At 41.5% G+C, this 16,648-nt stretch overlaps 1 protein-coding gene across 2 annotated transcripts in view; it reads right to left on the bottom strand.

Annotated features, from left to right (window-relative positions):
• The window catches only part of SNX30 (sorting nexin family member 30), a 61,548-nt gene that overhangs the window by 12,867 nt on the left and 32,033 nt on the right, over window positions 1–16,648 (bottom strand). The window contains exons 5-9 of one of the 2 annotated variants that reach the window (XM_027907873.1): window positions 16,293–16,488; window positions 15,442–15,641; window positions 11,436–11,522; window positions 8,099–8,251; window positions 3,723–5,911 (exon numbers count right to left, since the gene is read on the bottom strand). In XM_027907873.1, the coding sequence (XP_027763674.1) occupies window positions 5,852–5,911; window positions 8,099–8,251; window positions 11,436–11,522; window positions 15,442–15,641; window positions 16,293–16,488 (696 nt within the window). In that variant the 3' untranslated portion in view covers window positions 3,723–5,851. Of the gene's footprint in view, window positions 1–3,722; window positions 5,912–8,098; window positions 8,252–11,435; window positions 11,523–15,441; window positions 15,642–16,292; window positions 16,489–16,648 lie in introns of those variants that run through there. The other variant, XM_027907788.1, reaches the window with a different exon arrangement.

The following is a 16,648-nucleotide window of genomic DNA, read 5'->3' on the forward strand; positions in this document are numbered from 1 at the left end:
ACCTTTACCCTCTAGACCACCAGGGGCTCCCTGCTACTCTTGTAACATGCTAAGAACAGGTAAGCACAGCACACTACTCCCACAGGTTTTGTGGAGGTGTAGGGACACTCATACAAGGCAATAGTCACCTCGTTACCTCAACTTTAATCTGGGTTGGAAAGGAACCTCATACAATACAGAAACTAGAATGTGATGTTGTCAGATAAACACAAACATGAGTCAAAAGTCTGGCATGCCTCACAAGAATGTGTTTGCTTACACACTAATTGAACCAACAAGGATTAAGTGGCTTCCAAGGTCCTGGACTAAGTAAAGGGAAGTTAAAAGCTCTTCAGTAACTGAAATAATCTCGATGCAAATCAGGCAGCTTCAGTTCAAGCCAGGGATGCAGCAAGAATCATAATCACTATGCAACCCCATGTTCTGAGGAAGTTGCTGCCACCCAGTTCCTCCACACACACACTTGCCATCTTTCCTCAGCTCTACACTTCACTTTCTGTAGCAGAAGTAATGCAGCAACAGATGACTTCTAGTTAAATCAACTAGAACACAATTTTAGGGAAAAGGTATTTCTACAGTACGATAGTGAGCTGCTCAACAAAATAAGCACACACATCATTTCAATGGTGAAGGCTGCAAAAAATGAAACTTTATTCTAAGTAAAGGAGTCCTATTTTAATACATTTATTGGTCCATTCCATTAAATTAATTGAGGTAAACAAATGGTGCATTTTAAAAAAATGTACACACTAATAGAGAATTACAAACAGTTTTACCTCAAAATGTTTTTCTCCATCAACACTAGTTCCATAGTAAACAATGCACAAGGTATATTTATACAGAGATATATGAAAGGGTATAGAAACATGCCAGCACCAGAAGGCAAGACAACATTTCCTAGCCTGCAAGTCTGAACAAGAGCACAGTTGCCAGATTTGGTCAAGTGCAGGAAACAAAAGCCTCCTTCCCATTTGTATACTATTTACTAGCTAATTCACACAGAGACAAGTCTTTTCACAGCTTTCATTTTGTTTTTAAATGGTATGAACAACGACTCTAGTTCTGGTGAGTGAATTTACAGAGGCTGAAACCAGAAGAGTCTGGAAAATGAGCCAGCACCGTTTTGGTCCCCAGCACTGACCCCTTCAACACAATGTGTGAGGCTCACAGCCAGCTTACCTTCGACTGCATGGCCCAGCTCTCCAGACCTTAAGGAGGGACAGAGGGATGCAGCCACAGAGGAAACAAGAACAAGGACAGTGCTTCTTTATTTTTGTGTACTATAGACAAAAGCCCTTTGGCTCTTTGTTATTACAGGACTGTCAGCAACCTGCCTCCTTGTGCAGTGGGAATGTGGCACTGGCCCCAAGCCTGCTGTTTGATCTGAAGGTATGGATACATATCCCAGCAGCATATCCCAGTTTAGTTTCAAAGCATAGAGTGCCAAGACCTTTAAAGTAGTGTAGGAGGGTGACTAGCCTTTATTGTTTCAGCATGCCACTTACATAAGGGTGATCTACATCTACCTCTTTGGAAAGTGCATTATTTTCTGCACAAATACTGTGCCCTAGGCATGCGACCTTAAAACTTGTCCAGTTCATTACCAAGTACTTGTACGACTCAGACACCTCAGTAAGACTTCAAAGTGCTAAGCACAGAATTAAGCATTGCCACTTTAGTCTGTAAAGCTGGTTAAACAGCACTCCCAAAAAATTTTAAATGCAACATTCAGTCTGCCAGAAGGCAAGTTTATTCCTGTGATCCCCAGTTTAACTTCACAAAACAAACAACAAAAATAGTCTCACAAGTAGTAGCAACTCCCCTATCTTAAAAAAAAAAAAAGTCCCTATTTTCCCTACGTATTGGTTGTTGTAGTAAAAGTTATTATACCAGAAGAAAGACGTTCTACCTTCAGAATTTAAGATGACTGAACATCTACTGAGCTAGTTTAGTCTATGTAATTTTGCTCAGGGGCTATCAGCACCAGGATTTTAAACAGTATGCAACGTTAATCATAACCATATACAATTAAAATATACAAGTTTTAACAAAAGCATGGCTCCTCTTAAAACACTGGACAGTCCCTGCTGGTCTGGGAGGGAATTCTTTCGTACGTTGGGATCTGCAGGACTGATGCCTGAAGCAATATGCATCATGAACGGGCTATGCAGAGCCACTGCTGCAAGGCTACTGCACAGTACCTCCACAGAACTGTCTCTGCCACTCATGCTTTGTGGATAATTTTTTTCTACCACTTATTACACTGCTTTATCCTTAGAACAAGCATTAGTCCAACAAAAATCCAAGTAGTCTTCAGTGAAGAATCCATAGTTTATTCCTTAATACAATTCACATCAGAATAGTTTGTGTCTTTAGAGCTACACCTATTGCCTTTTCATTTTTCAATGTGTACCTGAAAAAGCCATGATGTTTTAACATCTATATTTATTGCAAGATTTAGAGCCTGGTAAAGATATACATGAACAATGCATGGTCCATAACTGAGCACAGAAACAAGTGTTTGATTTATTGTGCTGGTGCCACTTAAGAGAAGAAACAAACATCCCCAAAACCAGGACAGCAGTGAACTATGCATCCTCCAAGAGAGATCTTGGCCTGGCTATGGATTAAGAGGAAAGCTGGGATGATTTAAGGACTGCTGAAGAAACCAAAGGGTCACAACAAGGATGCCAACTACTTTTGATGTCATTTTGGTGCACATGCAGAGGGTGATCTAAGTGACTTAACATTCAAGAAGTTACTCAAAGATGAAGCTCCTGCACTACTCCTGCTTCCCTTTACCAACACCTTTTACTCCTCTCATGAAAGTGTGCGCTATCCAAAGACTCATATGCTGTAATAATTAGAGGATAGCAAGTCAAGAGTTTCCCTCGCAGTTCAGTTCTTGACCTCCCACTAACCAGCAGTTAGGTGAGGCTTTACAAGTGTTACTCTGTATATCTTACAGTAATTTCTTGTAACTTTTGTAGTTCTCCCGATTGGCATGTTTGGCTGCCTCAAACATTGCAGCCAGGAATCCTCGCCACACCTCACAGCCTCTCCCACAGTTACCTTGTGATTTACAACAGCTCTTCATAAAAAGACACCACTCCATAGCTCGAAGGAGCTGAGACCCACCACTGCACAACCTTCTTACACTTCGGTTTTTGCAGAGGACTTCTCTTCTGAATGTGAAGTTTTACTTCCCTTGAATAGGCTTAAGAGAGGTTTTAGTGTTTCAGGCCATGTAATATAACCTGTTAGTGTCTGCTGCCTGACGTGCCATGTTCCAGCCTCTCCTCCAAATTAACCTGCAGTTGCCACAGCGCCACATACTCCAACAGGGAAGAACAAAGTGTGCCCACCTTCCCAGCAGCATAGCCAGAAAGGGATTTGTCTGAAATCAAAATGTGCTTTGGATGAGGACAAGTTTAAAAACCATACCACAAAATCAGTGGCATCAGATGGAATAAAATTCCAGCTGATGTTCAACAGCTCCAGCCTCAACAGTTACTTGTTGATTTGAACTTCACCTGGTACTCTCCACTGTCCATTACGCTTCTCATGAACAGCTGTGATGTTAATTGTAAGTTCCCCAGAACCAACACCCACCTCAGTCTGACATAAAACTAAGTGGGAACAGGACGGCAGTCTTGTAAGGCATCAGATGAAACAAATGGTAGGAAAAACCCACCAGCCTTTCTGCTCATCTTTTGCTGGTATTTTTTTCAATAAGATGGAGGGAACACTGACCAAGTATTAGTTCAAATTCTATTTTGCTTGACTCCCAGTGATGTTGTAGAGTCAACTACAAAATTCCATTTGCCACACAGGAACCAACTCATAAAGCATGCTGATCTTTGTGGAGTACAGGGAAGACTGTAATCCTGAAGGTCAGACTCTTAGATAGTATGCAAGTGCTTATTCTAGAAGGAAAGACTGCTTCAAGATGATCCCCCTAAGTACTTCCCTTGCACAACAAGAGTAGTCTGTTATTCTCAACATAACAACTTAAAGCAGAGTTCTCATTTACACCAAGTAAGTGTATATTGACAAACTGAGTTTAAAACAAGAAGCATAGTTTGTTTAGTACCACAGAGTTGTCAGTGAAGGCTGAATTAAAAAGGAAGACCTCTTGAAATGTCTTAAACTTGACTTTTTCATACAGAGAGCACCACCTCATTAGCCTGAGAGCTACCACAGTACTGCAATAACTCATCTTGAGAGTTGCTTTAAAACCACTGAGCTGAATTGAGTGGCTGCAGGTTAACTTGGTGTTTATGAAGGGACAAATTCCAAACCAGACAAATTCCACACCTGATAGGTTGTTACAGGAGAACATAGAAGTTGGACATTCTCAATTACTGCTCAGATTTTTTTGCAAAGAATGTTGCCAGAGATCATGTAATCACTAAAATTTAGCAGTAACCACTGAGTTGTTTATTCCCCCAAATCCAAATATTACACTGATATGAGCCCCAACCCCCACCCCCACCCTTAGGATGGTTAAAAAAGATTTATCTGCATGCTGTTAAACCAAGACTCTAGGACCACGGGAATCATGTCAGCATTCCTAAGGCCACTAACACCAAACAGGCATTTACTTGAGGTTGGACTGCAAGAGAAAGGAGAAAAAAAGGGACTTGCAGAAGCAGTTACATTTCTTAAGGCCAATAAAAACTATTAAGAAAATAGATCTGTACCGAAAGTAGTCTTAAAAGACTTGCTGGGTGGTTCAGCAGAGACAGGTATGAACACTCTGTACCTACCAGGGCACCTATCCACCCCCCACCAACCCATTTTAGGCAAGTTTCACACGCACTGATGCTTGGTGGAAGCAAACATTTGACACTTTTTGGCTTTTGGCTCCTGCAAAAAAAAACACATGGGGAGAGGAAGCAGAGTTCTACCTTTATTTACAGCAGGCATCTCAAGTGACCAAGCCTCAAATGGCTCTAGTAAAATCCATACTGAAAGCATGGTCTAAGAGAATTGCACCCTGCAACTTCTGGAGCTAGCTTTAGAAAAGTTAAAGACTCATACTTCCTCCTCCACTCCCATAAAAGGGGCCCTTGAAAGGTCGCTGTTCAGCTCATTCCTGCAGCTCTGCTGATCCCAATCCCCAAGTCAGTCACAAGTACACTTCAGCCAACTGACATTACTTCATAATCACCAAGGTAAACAAAGATACTCAGTAGGAACCAACAGCATGCCACACTCACAAAAACCACAGTTCATGCTCGCATCACAGGCTATCTGTGGGTGGTGGTGGTATGTTCTAAGACCAGACCAACTCCCAGACAGAAAAATCTCCAGAGACCATTTTATCCAGGGGGAGAATATGGGCCGTAGCAAAACTGAAAATATTCTTTCCCAGCCTTTCCCTGTCCATTCAAAGAAAAAAAAGGATAAGGATTGGTTAGGGAGTACGGTATCACAGAAATAATTTTTTTTTTTTTTTTTTTAGCAAACAAAACAGAATGGTAATAAAGATGTCATTTGGCACCTTGCAGTAGAGTTTTATTTTCATCTTTTTAGTGTTCCACTCATCAGTTCCTTCCAGACTAGAGAGGTAAGTTTTATCAAGATCCCCATGCACTTTCTCTATGAAACCCCAATCACTCCATAGGATAAAGAAGGAACCATTCAAGACAACTCAAAAAGATGAAACATACCGCAGTTTTAACACAAAAATTGAGGAAAAAAAAATTAAAATAGTTTTCAGAGCGTCTGTTCCAGCCCAAGTGCAGCTGTCATTTCAGTTAACTTGACAAAAAGAGTCCTTCATACAGTTCCAGTGTGTCTAGTGGTACTGAGCATAGAAGTGCTAGACTGTCCATGAAGGTACTTCTTATTTGGTCTCTGGCTTGTCTTGCAATAGTGGTATAATTGACTCCCACGCCGTAAGGCACTGAAGAAAGAAATACAGATTTAACAAATGGGTTTTACATCAGTTCTTGTAACTTCTCACTAACTCTTCCAGATCACCAGAAGGCAAGTTGAAGAAAAGCTATTGGGTCATCACAGATTAGTACAGAAATGAAAAAAAGAAAAAAAAACCAACAACCCCCCCCCCATAAAATCTCAAACAGCAAAAAAAATGTTAGAGTAGCTGCATCTTCCAAACAAATCAAACAAATTCACATTTTCAAAAGCTGTCAGCTGGCCCAAGCCATTAGAAATCATCAGAATACCTGGGATTTCCCAGCACCAATCTAAATTCTTCTACACTGAAGAGCACCACAGCTTTCAGCTAGAGAGACAAACTGTTGCTGATAGAAATGTACATCTTTGTAGTGTGACTGTGAGGGAGGGCTGTTTGGGACACAATGGCAGCTATTAGACTACCTCCAGCAAACTTATTTGAAAAAAAACATGCATTTAGAGAAGGTAGTTCTGAGACACAGTGTATTCCAGTACAGCTCTGGGACTTGACTCCACTGAATGACAAACTGGTAGTGCCTAGTATAGTAAACTAGAAATGGAGTCTAGCTTCTGGGTTATCAAAAAGTCACTCCAGGCTTTGGAGTCATTTACGCAGATATGTACTTAACTCTAGTCCTTGTACTGTGTGTCATTACTGTCTTTCAACCTCAAAGCTCAGAAGTCAAACTGAACAAATACAGATCGTGGAATCCCTATTATTAAATGCTAGGAATGGGTAAACTCATCACCAGCTCTTATATCCACAAGTTACTGTTGTGATACATCTTCATTCTAACCTTGCTGATTGTACTGCAGGTGAATAATTATTTCTAGTTGTGTACCCTGAAGAGACCATATGCTTTCCTACAGAAAAAGTTTCCTTGCTAAGAGCAAAACTAACAGATTTAAATGTCAATTGCAGAGGCACTGTTCAGAGGAGTCTCTAATATCTCCCTCCACAGAGCCTTAGAAGAGACCAGGATGAAGGAAGTTCTGTGGGACTAGTTATAACTACTGACATGAAAGACATTCAAAGGGGAAAAGGTACTGCATACTAATCCTACACAGACAGGTAACTTAGCACAGGAAGAAGCTTGTAACACAGATGTAGAAAAAATGAACAGGCAAGATGAAGTATATTGCTATGTCTGAGCCTAGTAGCATTTAATATGTCCTAATTATTTAATATACCTGAAGCAGGCTTACAAAAGAGCTGGAGAGGGACTTTTTACAAGGGCTGTAGTGATAGGACAAGGGGCAATTGCCTTAAACTGAAAGAGGTCAGGTTTAGATTAGATAATTAGGAAGAAATTCTTTACTATTAGGATGAGGAAACACTGGAACAGGTTGCCCAGAGAAGCTGTGGATGCTCCATGTCTACCAGTCTTTTAGTTCAGGTTGGATGGGGCTCTGAGCCATCTGCTATATGGGCAGGCACCCCTGCCTATGGCAGAGGGTTGAAACTAGATGGTCCCTTCAAAACCATTTTATGATTCTATGATATCAACCACTGCATTGGGCTGCACTGCTCCAGCATGCAGGGAAACTAGACTGGCAGCATCTGCAGTTAAATATCAAGTTAAAAATTACAGTTAAAAATTAAAAAGTAAAAAAAATCTGACACCAAATCTCAGGTACACATGCACCAACTGAAAAAGAGCAGAGGCACCTGGCTAGGTATTTTCAGGACTAGTATACATGGACTAAACTATGCACAAAGGAACAGAGACTAGAATAATTAATATATATCAAGTGTAATCTATATATGAGTCCAGGCATGTGCATTAACTCACGTAATTTTAAACATTAAAGGCAGAACCAAGAGATTCTTCTACTTTGGCAGTATTACTAGAACATGCAATTTTGGTCTTTTTCATCACCACTGCTGCTGCTCAGTAATTTGTTCAGTTCAAGAATGCAAAACAGACAAGCATGCACAATGAAATGCTCTTTGAGAGCTGACCACTAGTCCCACAGAGATGACTTGACCATGAATAGCAATTCATTACACTAAGGTGATGACAAAGAGCAGCTTCCACAGCACTAGAGAACTAATTTAGATGCCTAATATTTCTGTCTTCAAGAAGTGTGAAGATTTCCCAAAGACTCATCACCACCTCAGAGAAAAATAAACTTCTCTTATTCCTGCCAAATCTCCAACAGTGACACATACCTTCTCATAGTACTGGATGTTTTTATCCGCCATCCCCATAAGTAGCTGCCTAAAGTCTTGTCTTTTGTTGTTCTGCCATCTCTCCATATCTGCTTTCAGGTCAGCATTGAAACATTCTACTCGGTCTTGACATTTCTCAACATCTGTGGGTACCTGCAGCAAAAGAAATGAAGATTAAAACTGTCACTGAGAGCTAGATTGCTGAATTAGCTCAAACCTTACTGAGCAAAGCCACAGAAGAAAAGTGCAACTTCCAGGAGTTACCCTGAATAAAGTCAGTTATGGCTGCAGGCAGACAAGCCACATTTCTCAAATGGAGAGGATATGAGATTGCTTGACTTGTTCTTTGCTGTCTGAGGTGGTGAGCATTTGTGCTTTCCATCTCCATGCCTGATACAGTGGCAAGTGGAGGAAGCACTAGCTAGAAGCACATGAAGAGGAAAAAAATTTTCGTGTAAGTGCTGGGTACCTAGGCTCAGTTCCAAGCGCTCAAACTGAGCAGTTTGGCTACAGGTCCACAGAAAACCTTACTCCTTCCCATTTACAGCTGCACGGGGCGTTTCCCAATTTACACCAGTGCGTATAATATAACCAACATTTAGGTTTGTCCAGAAAGCTGGATAAGAGACCTCAGTGTTCTCTCTTAAGAACTGGAAAATAAAATTCCTAAGCCTCTAGTTTCCAGCTTCCACTTTTAACCTTACAGGCTCCCTTTCCTAACTGGAAAGGACTCAAGATCATCCCTCTGGACTGGCTCACAGACCTTTGGGCTCAACACTGGGCATACAATCATACAAAAACAATGAGAGAAATGCTGAAGGACAGTCTATTGCAAGCCAGGCAGAGATTTAAATGGATGATGACAGCAGTCACTGGCCCAAAGTGCATGTACTTTAGGCCAACTAAGTTGGTGTTCTTTGCTCATGTTTTAACTAACATCATGTGTAACACCAGGCAATCACAGGAACAATTTACAAGTGCTTCTTCAAGCAGGAAGCCCATGAACACCTTTCTCTCCCTTCTCCTTACGCTGCATGGTCCACACAGAGAGGAATCCTGTACGGATATGCAGCCAAAGTCCATGACCTCAGAAGAGGAAACCCCTGAATCCTGGTACCAATATGAGAAGTGACCTTTTGCTCTGAAAGCTGTGACTTGCACAAAGGCAAAAGACAAAATGGAGAACATTTTGTAAGGCTCCTCATACTTGATACCTTCAGCAAAATCCCTTTTCCTCTGAGGGGCGTCAGAGAAGGAAGAGGATGAACAGACTATATAAGAAGCTTTTCATAGGTAACTATAGGAAGCTAGAGGTGTGCTACTACCTTGCAGTTTGGCAAGAGAGTCAGTTTAGGCAGAAACTAACAAACAGTTGTTAGTTCTTCTCCACGATGTGAATTAGGGGTAACCACTGAAGTATTGCATCGACTTCACCACTGCACTTGCTAGAAACTGAAAGACTGCAGACTCTGCACTAGTACCGTGACGCTGCTGTTAAACACCACACACATCATGCTTTTGGTGTAAGCTCCAGCATTCTGAGCAGCACTTCCTGACAGACATTTCCAGCAGCCCTACACGCCTTCTGCAAGCTCTAAACTGATGATCTCAATGTGAGAGTGACCTAATGACACCCTAAGAGCTTTGTGATGTCCCCTGGGTATGTGCCCAGCGAGGCCTGGAATGCCCTCTAGTGGAAGAGATTATCAAGTAACAATAGGCCCTCCTTTCATGATCCAAACCTAGGCTTTTTTTCCCCTTAAGATTTCGTCTGGGTTTTTTTTTACATAATTTCTACCAAATCAGTAAGTACAAGGAACACAAATGCCATTCCACAATTGCAGCTCATGACCCTCTGCCTGGTTTTGGTTTCCAGCAAGTCACAGCCAAGAGATCACACCGAAGGTAAGATATGGTGCTAGGCACAGCTCTGACCTACCAGCTCCTACAGACAAGAGCACTTCCTCCAGGTGCAAAGGATCTGAAAACCACGAGATAATATTTTATGAACATGCAAGGAGTTCTATATAGTTTCTTCAACTTTGTCTTATAAATGAAACAAACTACTCATGTTTCAAAAAAGGTACAATTAGTTGCCAAAAGATATACTTATAATCTGGAGAGGGGATGAAGGTATTAAAAAAATTCTCAAGACAGCTATTTAAGTGCTTAATTTTACACAATAATCCCACTGAGATATGAGATCCAAAGGCCTTTTCATAGGTGAGAGATTATCAAAGTTCAGCAATTGCACTGCAACAAGATCTTGATAAGAGTCAAACACATAAAAACCTCAACTGGCTTGCTGGATATGCCAGGGTTAGTTCCCTCCATCCTAGATACAACTTGTTAAAATACCTGCTTATACAAAGCTGCACAGAGGAAGTACAGTACATACCACAGTAGCCAGCAGTGGGGCAGGCAAAAGATCAAAATACAAGAACACCGTAAAACACCTAATACATCGCTACTTGTAGTTCATGAGAGATGCAAGATCAGAGAAATACTAGTTTGCATTTCTATGCTCTCATCCTCTTCAGTTTCTTAGATTCAAAAATATTATGTGAACCTGCTGTAACATTACTGCACAGCAATCCTAATACTGGGAAGTCCTCCATTAATTATTAACACAAATGTAAGGGGAACCAAAAACCTCAAAGCAGAGGAAGGGAACAAACCCTGTTGTCATCATCATTTAAAGCAGCAGTGATTTAAGAAAAGCCTCCTGCACTCTGCTTCATGAAGAAGCAGTTGTCAGCACAAGCATGTCAGTTCACAGCTTTGCTTCTGCATGGAGCCCAGCCAAAACCCATCACCCAGTGACACTTGATGTGTCTGTTCACTATCACAGAGGCAGAGCTCCCTAGCAGAAGTGGCAAAATTTGCAGTCTTCCACAATCAAAACTAGTGTCCCAGAATACAGTTCCACGGTGCCAGGGATAGGGCCTTAACTCAGCCAGATGACATACTGCTAAGTCACCAGGGAATGTTCCACCACTGCTTCAGTCCCTGTCACTAAGCACTCCAACTAACTACTGGCTGTTCAGGTGTTAGAGAGTCACCCTGCTCTTAATTGTGGGAGATCAGTAGTACAGAAGTTGCTAGACAAGTTATATATATATATATATATATATATATATATATATATATATATATATATTCATACCTAGGTCTTTATTTCACACCAGCTTGACAACAACAAACTTCTGTTTTGCAAGAAACTGCTTATATTGCAAAGGAGCCACCAGACCCAGAAAAAGCAAGTTGCGCTTCTCCATTCTTTTCTGGTAATAGTGTAAGTAGAAGCTGTTTTTGTAGAGTAAGTTGAAGTGCTAACCTTTGGACGGTCTTCCTTTTTCAAGGCTACTGCTTCCAGTTTTGCTTCATACTCTGCTTGAACTTGGTCTCTCTTCTTCAACACGTTCTATGGGCAAGAGAAAAGACAGCTGTGAAAGAGATCCTCTTGATCCTTCCCCCAGGATGCAAGAACTCCAAAGTGATACAGGTTAAGTTCAAATTCAGTCCAAAATCATACTCTCAGTTTTAAGTATCTGACAATGGCTGACCTGCAAACGATGAGAAAACTATTGCTCTCCCTTTCACTTGTATGTTTTCCTCTAGTACCTCCAGTCAATATCCTCTCAGTTGCAGGTCAATGCACTAATACTTTAGCCGCACTTATGGAAAGCTCTGCATCAAGTATCCCCAAACTTAACTAGTGGAAGGTTTTCATGGAGTGTGCTAAGACCTCACTTAGAGAGAGAGAAGTTTAAAAAAAACCACAGAACTTGAAAGAAACCAACACCAAACAGAAAAATACTCATCCAGCATGCTTCAGTTGTTTCAGAACAGAACTAAATCATTGGTCCCTGAACAAGAAGACTTAGCTCAGTTTCAGCAAGGCAGGTCCTCCTCCATTTTGTATTAGGTGAAACATTCCTCCTTAGCCCATACTTCTAAAGAGCTTCAGGAGTTTGCCATCAGCCTCCTCAAATTCTCAAATTTCAACTTCAATTCTATTTGCACATCACATAGCTTCATACTGTGACTAGACCTCACAAGAGGATCTCTGTTCAGTAACTCCCTTTACAGACAGGGTTACCTATTAATTTAGTGCTTACTTTAAACATGCCTTAAAAGTCATGCATAATGTCCAAACACACCGCTGGGGACAGCATCATCTGATAAGCCTGTCTAGCAGTGCTAAGCATACTGACTTCATAAAGCACTTTAATATCAGCCCTGAATTATGCAGAGCAGAGTCCATCCTCTGCACATGTCTCCCTGGGAAACACCAATGACAGCAAAAAATGTGGTACCACATGTTTGCTGACAAGGGCCTCCCTGCATCAGGATTTGAGCTATTCTCTTGCCATGGCATAGAATCAGAATACCAGGTTGGAAGGAACCTCAATAATCGTCTGGTCCAACCTTTCTTGGCAAAAGCACAGTCTATACCAGACAGCTCAGCACCCCGTCCAGCTGGATCTTAAAAGTGTCCAATGTTAGTGAATCCACCACTTCCCTGGAGAGATTATTCCAAAGACTGATTGTTCTATTATGAAAATTCTCCTAGTGTGTTCAGTCGGAATGTCCTTGGGAATAACTTGTACACATTAAGCCTGCCTTTTCCATGCGACATCTTGTGAAAAGGGAGCTTCCATCACCTTCGTAGTCACTCCTTAAATACTGCAACATGGTGATAAGATCTCCCCTAAGCCTTCTTTTCTGAAGGCCGAACAAAATCAGCTCTCTCAGCCTTTCCTCACATTGCAGGCTTCCCAGTCCCTTGGTCATCTTTGTAGCCTTTCTCTGGACCCTCTTCAACTAATTCACCTTTTTTGGTTTTTTTTTTTTTTTGTACAGTAGGGATAAAAACTGAACACAGTTGTGGCCTGAGAAGCATTGAGCAGAGTGAATAATTTGGAAAAGGTCTCTCCTAGACACTACCAGCACACAATTTATCTCAAGCCTACACCACCAGCCTCTCCCCACTTCCGCAAATCTTTCAAACAAACCCAAAGACAGGGCTTCCCTCAAATCAGCCAATATTTGATTCAACCAGAACTACTGGGCTTTGCCCCCGTATGTCCAGTTCCCTCAGACTGTCCCTCTCAGGTACAACAATGCTCCTGAAGACACTAAGGTCTCTCCATTTCTAACCTGGCAGTTCTTACTCTGAGGGACATCCAGCCAGCTAGAGACTGCTCTACAGATCAGGTTCCCAAACCTACACCAGGGGTACAGTGTGCAACAGAGAAGAGCTATCACGGCTGCACTGAACTACCAGTACCTAAAGACTGACCTTTACCAAGTACCCTGTCCAAAAGATGTGGTCTGAAAGACCAAAATAGACTTTCATTTCACAAGCAGCCCTCACAGGAGGTGATGAAGGCGACTGCACTACTAGTGAAGAGGAAAGCCCTTTCAGCAGAATGCCTCCTGCGCTCCAAGCACAACCTCCTTTTACAGTTACTTATTTGGTGCTACGGATTCTGCAAAGACAGTTCAGTAGCTGCTCACTGCAGAAACAGCAACAGACTGGTGTTTTCTGGCAGAAGACTGTACTTTGTAGGTCTGAGTTCAGCTTTGCCATTTGAGAAGGAAGGAAAATAGAAACAGTCTGTCTGGTCTAACAGTAGTTTTTATTCTTGATTTTCAAATTTTCAGACAGAAGAAAGCCAGTAGGATGCCCAAGCTGGACACTGAATAGCATAATGCTTTATGGCACTAGAAAGTCAAGTCAGCAGTCTAAAATGTTTAAGCTAAAAAGCATGGGTTTCTTCAGCTAAGAGGTACTTTAGGCAGTTAAGCACCACTTACCACAGTCAGGCTACCTGCTGGCCTTTTAGAGCCCTTTTAGAATGGCACTGTCTCCAAGCCAACAGGTAACTAGACACAAATTTTTAATGCTATTCTGCCTGTGGTAAGTGGTGCTTAACTTCCCAAAGTACCTCTTCAGCTAAAGAAACCCGTGCTTTCTAGCTTAAAAAAATTTCCCCTCCTACATTTGTGAAAAGCACCTCTCACAAATCAGCCTGACCCTTCAGATGCCATCTTTGGTAGGCCAAGGCATTTTTAGTGTCAAAAGACAGATGTTCTGAGTTAAAAGCTTTAATCACTAGACTCACATTGTTTATTTGTAAGCACATCCCACCCACCTCCACTTCCTACAGTCCCAACATCCTGAGACAAGGCTTCCCACAGGTGACATCGTTCCAGCAGTAACTTGTTGTCAATATACCCATAAAGAAAATACATCTTGGTTATGCCGGGGTCAATACTATGGTGACAAAAGCAAAGAGTATCCTAAAGGAATTTGTGAAAAGCCTTCTGCAAGAATACTTCAGCTACACAAGAGATATACAACTAACCACCTGAAGCTGGGAAAAGAAACCTGCAAGTAATCTGTTTCAATTCTTAGTTTGAGAAGTATAGGATGAGACTAAGATTAAGACAGAGAAGGTCTATCATGTTCAGACTGTAAGTTTACAAGATCTGTGAAGGAGTGCATATCACACCTTGGCACAGTTGTTCCAAGTGGAAAGTCTTCAAAAGGAACTTGTCTGTTAGTACCCTATAGAGGGACTGTTAACACACGTTGTATCATGGGTATATAGTGAAAGGCTTTAATGGATGAACTGAAGCCTTTGGTTTTATTTCTCAGTGCAGTTTATTCAGTAATTCTTTCCCCTATTCAATGTGACTGATTACCAATGCTCCTTAACTTGAAGGGAATAAAACCCACATTGAAGTAGGTTCTATTACTTCTGCATAAACATCAAATTCTTAAGAGAGATTAAGAGTCACAGAATACAATCTTTTCTTGGTATACAGAACTTACCTTTACAACATCCTGTCTAGGTTACGGGGATGAAAGAGGAAGCAGTCCCTGTCATTTGGACACATGGTTCTGAAAGGAGGCACCCAACTTGCTACATACAAGTGACAGAAGCTGCTAACGCTGTCTATTCTGTAGGGCCAGGCACTGACCCTGTAGTGAAGAGCTGAGGACGACTGACTTTCTGTGACTTCAAAGATTCTAGGCAGCCACAGGATGTCTCCTATAGAGTGCTACCTGCCACTGTGACTCCACCACTTTGTGTGCACCCTTGTAAAACTGACTATAGCTTAAATGAATAGCAGAGCAGACCTATAATATTATTTATGCTATTAAACACACCTAATTTTGTTTTGACTATGAAAACATCCTCCTACTTCATGTATTATTTACTTCCACACTTTTCCCACAGCATTTCTTGCTGTTAAAAAGAACAAACCCGCTGATATATCATGTCAGGCAAACACAACGACAATGCTTTCTGCCACAGGGCTCTCCCTACCTTCATTGACTCAGCATATAATATATATTCCCTAAGCACAGGCAGGAAGTCTTCTGTCATGTCTTCAGTGAGTTCTTCAAGAGCTGTGCAGCAGTTACCAATACAGGCAGACACCCCTTCCAGGGGCTCTGACAGCTCAACCTCCAGCCCTCCCCAGGTTGAATAAACAGGTCCATATTCTCGTAGTTCCACCAAGTATTCTGCAAGAAGCAGATGGAAAAGTAGATTAACAGAGAATGAGCAAGGCACAAAGATGTGCAAACACTAATACCAAACAGGAAAAATCATGCACAAAGTTTGACTAAAAGTAACCCCCACACAGAGTCAAGACTTGTGTTGTGTTGGCACCTTAACAGACAGAGCACTGTGGCTACATGGATGTCAGGTTCAAGTTGTCTCCTTCTTAACTGGCCATTTTACTGACTTACAATACAAAGACACTTACACCTTTGCGGTAGCCCAAGTCACCTTCATAAACATATGTAAAACTTGGCTCTGCTAAGACAGCCTGTAAAGGTTATCTTCGTCTAGGAATTCCATCTGTACTCCTCCAGGTAGAATGTACAGGTTTTTCCACCTTCCAAAAGTCTATCATAAAATAACTCTAGTAAGACAGCAGGCTGGTATAAAAAGAGCAACTTCAGAAAATACTTGCAGAGTAGAGCTACAATAAGAACACTGTGTTAGGCTTTGGGCCTGTTTTAGATCTGGAAGAGGCATGAGGTTTTGCTCTGTGTGTGACATTACAAACCAAAATCATCAACACAAATTGTCTTGATCATGCTATCAACTGGAATAAGAGACAGAACATTCAGACTGAAGTATTATGATAGAGCACCTTGTGTCCTTACCCAACTGTTCTTTGATGATCCGCTGTGCTATTCTGTCAATGGTACCGAGCTTTAGAGAGAATGTGTCAAGATAATCCCCAATGGCTGCAAACTCCAGTGGCCGACTTCTTAATTTGTAGCCTCCTGTAACATATTTGACAGACTCCCCCACCTTTGACAGCAATGCCATTCCTTGCTTTTTGTAGGCATTAAGATCCTAGGAATAAAAAAACAAAATATTTCATGTCCACCTTGGAAGATTTAATACAATGAGGGATACTTTCCAGTCAAGATCACATCTTGTGAAAGCAAGAAATTATACATGACATGCAGCCTTGGACAAAGGCTCGCTTTGTACAAGCTGTACAGCTGAGCAC

Source organism: Empidonax traillii, unplaced genomic scaffold (genome assembly GCF_003031625.1).
Source record: "Empidonax traillii isolate 1590-97213 ecotype Southwest subspecies unplaced genomic scaffold, ASM303162v1 scaffold3:size4013460, whole genome shotgun sequence".
Lineage (NCBI taxonomy): Eukaryota > Metazoa > Chordata > Aves > Passeriformes > Tyrannidae > Empidonax > Empidonax traillii.